Here is a 12176-nt window from a genome sequence, read left to right as displayed (position 1 = left end):
ACACTCTTCAGGTCACCAGATACATTTCAGATGTTACCTAACACCCACAACACTGTGAGTTTTGGGTCCATGTTTACAAACCCCCAGGCCATAGTTCTGGCAAAACACAGTTAACTAAGATAATCAAATGTACATGATCACATATTTTTCAGCTATAGCTGCCTAAAATTCCTGGTTGGATTCCTAGCACAGAGTTATTTACATTCACTAGATAATGACTGAGTCACATTCTTCATGGGAAGGACTTGTGGGACACTTGGCTACTTCATGTGAACTCAGTGAGAGAAAATTTGTTTTAAATCTAATCAGGTCAACAATAGAAGAGTTGCCTAATATTACATTAACATCTCAGGGAGTCTGGCTCAAATTGGCCAGAGGAAGTAAGATTTAAAACATCAATTAAAATTCCCTGTTCCTGCCAACCTACCCAGCCTTGGCTCCAGAGCCTGCTCCCAGCCTGCCTCTAAGTGAAACAAAGGCCCAGTTAGCCTGACCATATCCTCTCCCCATTTATTATTCGCACTCACCATGCACTCATCTGGACAGGGATCAGAAATAATACCAGATGACTGAGGAAAGCAAGCAGTCACACTACGAGCTAATCCCACTTGGGAATATAGCTGCGCAAACAATTGTTTGCTAAATAAAAGATGTTTTCGCATGAAAACAGCCATGAACAGGTAACACCTTAATATGAAGTGAAGCTTATTAGCAAAGAAAGCAAACAGCAAAATTCACCCAGCCACTTACTAACCCAGAAGGTTGGCTTCTATTGAGAGAGCCATTTATGGATGTGAGCTTGGGAGAGCAGTATAGCCAGTCTGATCGGGGGCTGCTCCTTCTGTCCCAGCATCAGAACAGAAGGTTAATTCTAGGTATAAATTAAGTCCCTGCTATGTCTAAGGACAGAGGTAAAAGCACCCAAAATATCAGGGCTCTCACTAGTGTCTCAAATACACGACTCAAAATCATTAGTCATGCTAGCAAATCTCAGCCTTAGAGGCAATTACAGCATCTGCAGTAGTGTCATACTAAGTGAATTGCTTTGATCCATGAGCCATGGAATCTAACCAGTATTTTTATGCCTTCACCCACACATATAGACTTTAAAAGCCCCTTCCTTCCCTTCTGAGAAACGACTGCGTACCGAAATTCTCCAGAATATGTTTACTTTGCACCGAGCATCTGCCAGAGGGAGGATGCTGCAGGGTGACTCATGCATTCCTCCCCACCCCAGATGTTCAATGCACTTCCTTCCAGCCCATGACCCAAGGCTTGAGTTCAGTTTCCCATTGACTTCAGTGCAGTGACTCCAGATTTACACTACTAACAAACACCTACTTAGCCCATGCCTTGGGCCAGTCTCAAAACAGCAGATAAGCAGCATGTGATAGATGCCTAAAATTCCACCAAATGTATTTGACTGTCACTGTAATACTGGTGAAGAGAAAACATGAATGCTGCTCATGTGGCAGGGGAAATTCAGGCAGAAATTACACTTCCACCCTCGTCCCAACTGGGGGCAAACAGAGGGATCATTTCCAGTTAAGACTCGTGAAATGTTGTTCACAGCTGCTGACTTTCCGGGGTGGGATATTCCTTGCAACCAGCCCTTACTAAGCAGGTAATTCACTTCCCTTTCTAGTTTCATGAGTGCGGCTTCTTATTTTGTCACCTCAAATGCGATTCAATATGTGCTCTGCAGGTGATACAACATCAACTGTGTCTAAACTAGAGCTACTTTCAGACTGAGATAACCCAGCTGGGAGATGGTGAGTATAGGACACCAACAGCCCATGATCTGCTAGTCTATCCATTAATCCTAAGCAATGCTGAAGGTGTCTCGGTCACAAATCTGCTTGATCAACTGATCCCTAAAAGCCTAGGGTCCTTTCCTTTAAGATGCTGACTGTACACTGTTGTGGCCCCCTGACGTTCAAGACGAGGAGAAGCACTTTGACTTTCAGTCCCTGAGATAAATGGGGTTAGAGGCAAGGCATCCTTAGGGGAAGATTTTTGTCTTCAGTGTCCTTTTCCACCTCAGGTTGAACACAAAAGGGAAAAGGAAAAAAAAAATGAAGAGGAATTTTGTGGCATACTTGATACCTGAACTACTCGGACATGCTTGGAAGGGAGCAATCTTGACAGAGGCTGTGGTGTAGGAATTTGATGACTAGACCAGAGGACTTCAAATTGAAGTTATCCCATTTAAAACCAGGAAAGTTCCCTAACAGGAAAGTTAGGGATACGGCTGAGAGAAATGTCTTCTAACTTATGCCCAATGTTGGCTGGAGATGGGCAGGCACAAAAAAGTCAAACCAATCAGACCAACAGCTAGAGCAGAGTTCTTATTTGGGAGCTTTCCCACATAAAATTTCCTTGTAAAACTGTATAGCTGTGGTTTGGTTTTCTTAGGGACGACACAGCTGCTTACATTTGGTATGCCAGGCACATTTTCTAAACACTGATATCCAATCATCTCTTCACTAATCAGACTCCAGGAGTTCTCATCAGTACTAATGGGATTTTGGATGCCATCTGCCACTGCAGGGCAGTTTTCTTAACCTAAATGTTAATGAAGAGCGGTTCTTCCCATTGCAGAACTGAAAAACGTAATCCTAAGAATCCCATGTGAAAAGAAAAAGAGAGGCTGAGGGTTGAACATTGACCTTACCGGCCATCAAAGGGCTCATAACAACCAAAGCTTGAGGAGGAATGCATAACCTTGCTTAGAAAGTAGGGCAGGAAGATGGATGTTGGGTGAAGGAAACAAGGGACAACAGTCAACTACAGGGAAACACGGTTATTCAACACAGTAATCACGCTCCTTTCGCCCCCCTCCCACTCCTTTACATATGGGTTACAAAGACCTTTAAAATTTCACAGCAACTATACATACCACTTTAGAAGAGAAATGGAAGAAGGACACCAGGCTACTCCTCACCAGAGTAAAAGGGAACCTTAGGTAGTCAACTATAATGTTCCAGGTTTACAGTCTAGCAGGACATCAGTATTACCACTGCTGCACATAGTTTTGCAAGTTCAGAGTCTCTTTTCCACATCATGTTGAAAAGGTGAGAGAACCATCAGGGAGGGTTCCAACAACCTCAGATTGAAGTGCTGGATCACACTTCATACTGTCCTCCTAAATATTTACCTGAATCTCCTTCAGCACAGAGATGCTCCCTGGATGTATCCTGTCCTAACTTGTCCTAGCATGTATGCTATGCCAGGGTTATCTGCGCAGTGTTGTTGCAGCAGGCTGTCCAAGGTCTGCCCTGTACCTAAGGCCAAGAAAAGGAAATTTTTTCACCCCTTGATAGAGGATGATGAAAACCAGGATTTGCCAGCAACAGTACCTTTTCTGAAAATTAACCATCAGTTGCAGCTAACAAGACTCCAACCATCTTGCAATTATAAATTCTCCAAGTCCAGACAAGTGAGCCACACAGGTCAATGAAAAGTCAGTGAAAAGAGGGTATAATCATATTTTCTACGACACCAATACAATTGAAGTCAAAGTTAGGGGGATCCAGAACGTCACAGCTGACATTTGTGAAGCTGCTCAGATGTTCACCTGGAGAGTTGCTCTTGCACGGATGGAGGATGCTACCCATTGCAGGACACAAGAGTGATTATCCCAGAGATCTTCTACAGATATTTCAGCTCTCCTGGGCCTGATGTATAAAGAAAGAAAGTATTCACAGAGCTTGATGAGTGCTCAAGATTCCTTGGAGTCTTCCCTGTCTAACTCCTCGTTCAGTCTTTCCTGAATCTGAACAACATATTCTGTATGGAGTGTTGTTGAGGCAGGATTTGGAAAGGCTTCTATGAGGAAGAACCTCACCTCATCCCCTCCTGTACAAGCACTGAGCCAAGAATGAGGACTACAGTATGAGAGAGGATGGGGCAGGAGTGTATTTTCATGTTGAGGTTATGTTTGTGGTTTGTTTTCCTAGGAGGACGTCCATCTCTGGAAACTGGAAGGCAAACACGGGTTCTGCGATGCTAGAACAGATTGCAATGACAGAGAGGTAAGGAAGAGGGTTTCAAGACAGTATTAGCTATTCTTGGATTAGAAGGGAGGAATTGTATTTCAGACGTGGGTTAACTGAGAGAACTGGTAAGTGAGGTCTCCCGGGAGGTTGGATAAAGGAGTTTAAAAGACCAAGTGTTTCCTTAAAAAAATACTCAGGGCACAAAGGCAAACTGTCCTATTTTGGAGAACAGACTGGAAGTACAGCTAGGGACCAACACTGCTAAATCATTAGATCTTTGGTGAATGTAACCACAGGAAGCAAGACCCATATACTAAGGTCAAGCACACGAGCACAAACATGTAGGGATAAAATCAGAAAGGTCATAGCACAAAACAAGAAGTAACGAGAAGTTATTCTAAGTACATTACTAATGAGAGGCAGACACAGAAAAGTGTTTTTCTCCTGCTCAACAGAGGGAAAAATCTGTCAGCTGAAGTGCTGAAAGTGCTTTTTTGCATTAGTCTCCCAAAAGCAGACAGAGTGTTTTAGCTAAGGTCTTCTCACTGCTGAACAGAGCAGAAGGAATTGCCTCATGCATCTTACAGACTAAAATTTGCAGATGGTACGTCCATATATTCAAAGCACTGTGATATTTGCTAATATTGCCACTGCATGACATTGTTGACTCATGGTAACTTATGCTTTGCTGTAACTGCCAAACTCTGTTCTGCAGAACTGCTATGAAGTCACTTGCTCTCCATACTATTTCTTTAAGTACATTATTTGTAGATTTATAGAATCCATAGATTATATGCAGGCACTCATTCCTACTGAATCCAACATTTTTTCAGATTATACCTCCAATTTGTCAGGATCATGTTTAGTTCTGACTCTGTCCAGGTCTGGGCATCACATTTGAATAAAGATAGTAATGAGCTGGAGAGAGCCCCAGGGACAATAAAGGGAGTGCCCAGAGGACAAAGTATTATCAGCCTATGAGAAAAGAATTTCACAATTTCTTACGTGACTTTCCACCTTTTCCAGTTAGCAGACCACTCATATTTTTCTCGTAGAGGTGTGGACTCATGCATAATGAACATATGCCTGCAGTGCAGAGGTTTGCTTTCCTTCAGCTGGAAGAAGTTGTCCACAAGCTGAACACTGCTCCATCTTAAAGATGCAAAAACTTACAGGGCACAAGGTCTTCAACTATGTAAAAGGCTGCTCATAGGGCATTAGCCACTCTTTATTTTACTAGCACAATACTGTAAGAAATAATGGGCTTACATTATAGCAGAAAAGATTGCTTTGGACACAGGAAATAACAGTAAGCATAGCATGGTGCAGAAATAGATAGCCTGGAGGAGATGGGGAATCTCTGACCTCTTTCAGACCAGATTAGCGAAATGTCTCTTCTTTGGTGCACAAGAGTTGTGCAGGTTATCATCTTGGGTCCTTCTGCATCTTTAGTTCTGTGAAAGAGGGAAGCAAAGCTAAGCCCTAAACCAGATGCTGAAGGTGACTCTGTAAGACCCTAATAGGACTGTGGGAACTGGACATTATTATGCATCCTGGTTGTTTACAACACAGGTGAAGCTAGAGAGACGAAGGGCAGACATTCCCTCATTGCAGTGTTGCAGGACTAAAGCCCAGATTCCTGCCAAGCTACCACACCACATTTTGAAGGTTCATTTTATAGAGGTAGTACCACAAGTCACCACTCTAGCCTTATCCAGCCATGAATGCAACAAATCCCAATGACATCTGTGAGTCATCAGTGCATGCAACAAGGCAGCAATGTGCTGAAATGTTCTGCTGAGTAGGAACAACCTGAAGAACCTACTATACTGAATGTTAGCCCAAAGGATTGACATGTCCAGGTAATAGTAGGCAAAATGGCAGTAAAACCCCTGCAAACACTACCTCTGATGCACACACATCTCACCCCAACAGCCCTGACACTTACCAGTGCTCACCTCGGGCCACCAGCATTGAAAACATGTAGCTAGCAGGGGTGTTGGTGTGGGTAACGATTCCCTGAGCCCAGCTGCTGAAGCCAGACACCTAGAGATGTCCCTCAGGTAGAGAGGTGGCTCCCATGATGGTGCTCCTGGGTGTGAGACCACAGCAGTGCACGAGGGGGGCTGGCAGTGCCTCCTGCCTGGCTCACGGGGTCCATAGTTGTCCTCCTCCTTATGCTACTGACCCGTCCTCAGGCGCTCTCTTCCTCAGGGGGCCTGGGGTGAACGTGCTTGGTCTCCTCATCGGGGGTGAGAGCATATAAACCATATTCTTGCTTCCTCCTGCAGACGCTGTGTTCGCACAAGTTGACCATTATATTGTCAAGCTATGGGGACTCTGGCTGGCTTCAAGGACATACACTTGTTCTTTGGCCAGAGCAGCTCTTTTCCCAGTCCCTGCAGAGTCTGCAAAATGTCAGTGTTTTCATGAGACTGTGGCCTTTCCTCCCCTTCCCGCATCTTGTCATAGCCCTGCTTACAGATCTGCTGTTCTGAGCTTGTTATTTTATTGAAATGGTCGGGACTGCGGCACAGCTGCACAGGAAACAAAACCAGGCTGCCTCATTCCCTCATTTCCACAGTGGGGGGGATGCGGTCCCCCCATAATACGCCTCTTGTCATCCTCTCTCCTCCTCTAACACCAGGACAGCTACAGGGGCACCGGCTCACGTTCCCATCCTGGGACAGCTAGAGAAAAGGGCCGAAGCCTGTAGCTCTCCCTCTCACAAAACAGTGCCTGGTGCACGTGACGGGACCACCTGGCGAGGAGCAATGCCCAGGGGACAGAAGGGAGGCAGGAGACTGCAAAAGAATGACATTGAGAGTGTAAATTGTAAAAAGCAGGAGCCGGTGGGTTACAGATCAGGGTGGGGATAGCTACTCCTTGCTAAATTCTGCACTCACTTTCTGATCCGATTCCAGCCCCAATGTGCAGGACATCTTATCAGGAGAAAGCTGCCTGCATAATGGAGGGCTTTCAGGCAAAGCCAATACAAACGCTAAGGGGCCAACACTACTGGGAGATTAAATGAGCTAAATATTTACAGCTTGGCTAAATGACAGCCAACTGGAGATCTGCTGTAAATATCAACCAGGGAAAGAAACATTTTAAGGTGGCTTTGAAGACAGGATTGAAACATCCGAAATGAAGGGAAACTGTAAGCATGATTTTTTTTTTTGCTTCGTCTCCTGTGCGAGAGAGGGAGGCAATGACCCAGCAAAGCATATGAAGTATGCCCTGTGGTAGAAAGGGCTCCCCAGTCAATTTGTGCTCCTACGGGCAGCAGGACAGGTGGCTGTGGTTTGGTGGTCTACCCAATGAGAGCTAACCTTAGGCCATGCTTTTGTGGTTTCTCCAGGTACAGACTCTGGGCAGACGCCTGCGCGGAAATGTTTGGAGGTCTTGACATCTGCGCTGTCAAAGCTGTCCACAGCAAAGACGGAAAAGACTATATCATTGAGGTGAGACTATGGGGAACCTGAACGCAATTCTCCTTTGGGAAGTGTATCTGCAAACGTGCTCCCCCAGAGTTCACGTGCACCAATGTGCTCGCTTACCCCTGCGTGCACAGACCAGCAGTCACTGCTCTCTGGTGTCCACCTGTTTCCTCCAACTTGTTGCCCACTGATATGCAAGAAACTGATTTAGAGTCCCAGTTAAACTGGCAGATATGCAGCAAGGTGTCAGGGTTGAAATGCCTTCACTTCTCAGTGTGGAGAGCCACAGCCTGCTCAGCCACCCCAGTTTTTCAGGTGTTAAATCCCCACAGCGCAGAACCTCACCAGCATGGGACAGATGTGAAGCTGCCTTCTTATTGAGCACATAACAGCCTGCAAGTGTTGCTGGAGGCGTCCAAAGTTTGGCAAGTCTCAGTGCACCAATGCCCCAGTACCATCCTTCCTAGGCTGAGCACTTGCAAAGCCAGTGCATCTCTTGTAGTTGCTAGTAGGGATCCACAGCATTGTGAAAAAACATGCCCATGTTCAGCCCAACCTGAATGCAGGTGTCAGATGATGTTAGCATATCACTCACGTTATGACCTCCCCTCATTATCCATGCAGAGGTCTAGCAGGTGATACAGTCCATTAAAAAATCTCAGGTTCTCTCTGAGTGAACCTGTCTTTCTCCAATCACTTTAAAGGGAACCTCAGTTACAAAAATCCTAGCTGCACCTTATCTAGAAGAGCAGAATAAATGATGAGAGTGTAGCAAAAAGGTCCATAAGGTGCATGAACAATTTAATTAAAAAAACAGGTGCATTTGCTAAAATCTTTTGCCTGGACAGCATTCAGTACAATTAACAGACCAGCACGACAAAGCACCACAGAGTTACTACAGGCAGTGTGGACTACAAACTTCAATGTTCAGAGCCCCATTCGCTGGACAGACTGTGGCTCAGACAGCTAAAGTTCAACGTCCTCCTCGCCAGGCTGGGAGGCAGACGTGGGAGTGGGGTGGATAGCACACTCAGGTCATCCTAACAGGGCAGAGAGGGAACAGCTGGCCAGAAAATCAAAGTGGAAACTTACAGGACGCTCTTGGGGGAAAGTAAATCCCGCAAGAAAGCAAGTGCCTCTGTCACTATGTGACTCAAGAAGGGACAACATCTGACCTGCTATAAACTCCACCAACACAGGCCAGCCGAGGAAGATGCGCAGAGCCAGCCTACGGCTTCATGCAGGGCTGCTGACACACTGGAAAGCTATGTGTGGGAGAGCAGTCCCACCCGCTGAGGGTTGGGATGCTGATGAGAACCACATGAGCCCTCCAGCGACTGCGCGTTCCTGCATTATGTATCTGCTCTCCGGGGAGCAGTGACCTGTCAAAGGCCATGTGACATAAGCACGCTGCCAGCAACAAAATGCTGGCAAGCCTCCGTCTTTTCTGAAGCGATGGGGCCGTGGCTGATGGGTCTGCTCCTGTACGCAGTTCGTCAGCACCTACAGGAGCATCCCCCAGAGCAGACTGTTTCCCTGTCCGTGTGATTTTGTAGCTCTGTGCACGTGTAGCTGAGAAAGGAAGGGCAAGACAGCAGTCTTGCTAGAAATGACTGTCAGGGCATTCAGATTGTGTCCATACATGGTCAGACGCAAGATGCAGTTTTCATATCCCTGCACCTATTGTTGCACATAAGCCTATGTACGTGCACACGTGGCTAATTCTGTGCTTAAGGATTATATGCTTCTGTCTGGGTGTACCTCTGGGTTTTCGTATCTGCCCCCATGTGTGACTGACTGGATGAAAAGCACATCCATACGCTAACAGCCATCGTCAGCTTGCACACAGAGAGAAACGCACACTAATACTCCTCTCTCCCCGAGACTAAGGTAAAAACCAATGAATCTAATACGATACAAATCAGAAGAAACACATCAGCTTGAGATGGGTCATGCTGAATTATCCCAGTGGAGAAGCTGACTGAGCAGGCCTGATGTATTAACATCTAGCAGGCATTCAGATGCCAGGCTGACGGACACTGTTGGGAAAGGAGTAGAGTAGTGCAACACAAAGAGCAGAACAAAGCTAAACAGGCACTTTTTCTACTTTATGCAGATCTGAGGGAGATGCTGACAAGTAATTAATTGCCTCCAGCCTACTTCCTGGGGTACTTTTCTCGGTCTGAAACTGATCCTTTATTTTGTTTTTCTTCTTTTGATAGTGGGAGAAAAAAGTTATTTGACAGTGCGACAGCTGTATTTTTGTTGGTGAGAGGGAACAGTGTGCTGTGACATTTTACAAGAAAGCATGCCTTAATGGACTGAACAAACAAGGAATTTGCACAATGCAATTGCAGGCAGTAATTAATTTTCACAGTGCAAAGCAGTTCTCTAGGAAAGATTTGCAGAGGTAGTGATGGGCAGTTCTGTGAAGTAAGATTTATCACAGTGGTTTGTTGCAAACAGAATCAGATTAAGACAGACGAGTTATCAGCACAGCACAAGAGTAATCTTGCACCCATGGTATTTGCCGTTACTTGAACTTCACCTTCTTTTCTTTTCCCATGGCAAACAGCGGAATCTAGTATGTTTCTGCCCTTCAAAGCACTAGCACACTTAAGCACCATTTCAACAGCTCATACTGAAAACTTTAAACAAATCAGTAGATTTCTTCAAAGTTTCATTCTATTAAACCAGCTGTGAATTTAATGGTAAATGCTGGTACTTCTTTTTCCTCTGCTTTAAAAACTTTGCCACTCTAAGGGAATATTCAGCATGAATAGTCACCACGCGATCAGGAGGCTAGATCCTCAAAACAGTGCAAGTTCAGTACCACTGTTAGCAGCCAGATTCTCAAAAGAGCTCAGCAGCATGTACTGTTTAACAATCCCCCCCTCCCTTTTTTTGGTAATCTAACCCTTTTCCACATCTCTGCTATGCCGACAAATATGGAGCGAGTGGAGGGCAAGTAAAACGATCCAGGGGATTTATTCTTCCTCCTGGACCAGCTCAGCCCTACCTGTCATAGAGCTAAGCGGTGTTACTAGACATGCTCCTTGCTGCTCTGCAAGGAGCCCTGCCCATCCCTTCAGCACCGCTGTACCGTTTCTTTCAGTATGTCTAATCGGCTGTTTCCTTCCTTCCCTAAAAACCACCTAACACCCCACTCTTGCACATCAGAGCCCAGCCTTCAGGCCTCAGCGTCAGACGGGCGCAGGGGGAGGACTGGGATGGGGTTTTCCTGAGTTTCTTCTCTGCCCGGCCGCTTTCCGCTCCTGCCTCGTACACCTTATCAGGAGCAGCCGCTGACCTTGGGCAACTACAAAGGCCAGGCCCGTATGTGCCGACATCTTCTTGTCTCACCCAGCTGTTCAGCCATCTCCCCGCGACGAGCGGAGCGCAACCCGTCTGTTATTCACATATTCCTTCTAGCTGTTTGATTTATTCCAGCATTAGCATTCGTATCTGCCCGGTTCCAGAGCAATCCCCCCGTCCCGGAGAACAGACCCGGCGGCACCCCACGCTCCTCGCCCATGCTGGCAACCAGCTGTGTCCTTTCGCTGCCACTGGCAGAGGCCTTCCCTGGCGCATGTGGCTGTCCACGCCCGCACCTGCAGCCTCCCACGGCTCAGGATCCCCGGGCAGACCCCACACGGCAGGACCGCGGACACCCTCACCCCCGCTGCACCCTCCCTGGTGCGGCTGGGCCCTGCTCCGGGGTTCAGCCCCACCCCGGCACACCATCTTCCCCCTCCTCCCCAGCCGCCGCCGCCGCAGAGACGGGGAGCAGCGGCCCTTAAGATGGCCGAACGCGGGGTTCGGGGCGCTCCGCGGGGCTGCCCGCCCGGCGCAGGGGGGGAGCGCGGCGCCGGGCCGCCCGCAGAGCAACGGCATCACCTACCGGCCGCGCCGGCCCTCGCGCCGCCGTCCCCCCCCCCCCAGCCGCCGCCTGCCCTCCCGCGGAGACCGCGGGGCGGGCGGCGGAGCGCCCCGAGGCCAGCGCTGCCGCTGAGCGGGCGGCCTCCGCCCGCCGCCCCGGGGCCAGGCCGGCCACGGCTGTACCCGGCAGCCCCGCTCTCCAGCCCGGTTAAAACCTCCTGGGCGGCTTCTCCAGCGTTCGTACGAGACGCCTGTAGAAACGAGTCCAAATCAACAGTCACGCTACAAGCCAAGGGCCGTAACACAAACTCAGCGAACTCACCTCGCTGATTTCCCTTACTTAAAAACAAAAAGGGTGCAAAACTCTCCGTTCCGCCCCAAGCCTGGGCTCGGGCGGCCTTGCCAGGGTGCAGCGTGTTCCCAACCCTTATCTGAGCGTGAGTCAGGGCCTTTCTCCAGCAAAGCAACCTTTCACTCCGTATTTCCAGGGCTTTGAATGCTTGGTTTAAAAATAAAAGCAAAATAAAATAAACTCTTCCAGCCCTGATATATTGGTACAATTATATTTACTTCAACTGAATCTCAACTCCATCACAGTGCCGTTCTTCCTGTGGGATTTAGCTCATGTTTGCAAAGCTCCTGATTTATGACGGACTGTTGAAAACTATGTTTAGGGCTGCTCTACAGCTGAGGCTCTGCCGTGCTTTCATGATCATCACTGTTGTCAGACCACTCCTTACCTCAAAGACCCTCTGACAGTTCTCTTTCCCCCATCCTCACTGTCTTGCTTCCCAGCTTTCCCCAGCACAGCTGTAGTCCTTGGGAAGCAGTCCTATCACAACAGTATCAAGAAGACAAG

The 12176-nt window shown here is 47.6% G+C and overlaps 1 protein-coding gene across 1 annotated transcript in view; it reads left to right on the top strand.

Annotated features, from left to right (window-relative positions):
- The window catches only part of SYN3 (synapsin III), a 202229-nt gene that overhangs the window by 175488 nt on the left and 14565 nt on the right, over positions 1-12176 (top strand). The window contains exons 9-10 of the mRNA XM_009944026.2: positions 3960-4034; positions 7360-7462. Coding sequence (XP_009942328.2) covers positions 3960-4034; positions 7360-7462 — 178 coding nt within the window. The remainder of the gene's footprint in view (positions 1-3959; positions 4035-7359; positions 7463-12176) is intronic.

Source organism: Opisthocomus hoazin, chromosome 8 (assembly GCF_030867145.1).
Source record: "Opisthocomus hoazin isolate bOpiHoa1 chromosome 8, bOpiHoa1.hap1, whole genome shotgun sequence".
Lineage (NCBI taxonomy): Eukaryota > Metazoa > Chordata > Aves > Opisthocomiformes > Opisthocomidae > Opisthocomus > Opisthocomus hoazin.
Note: the sequence above shows the minus strand (reverse complement) of the source record. Positions and strands in the feature narration are given on the sequence as shown.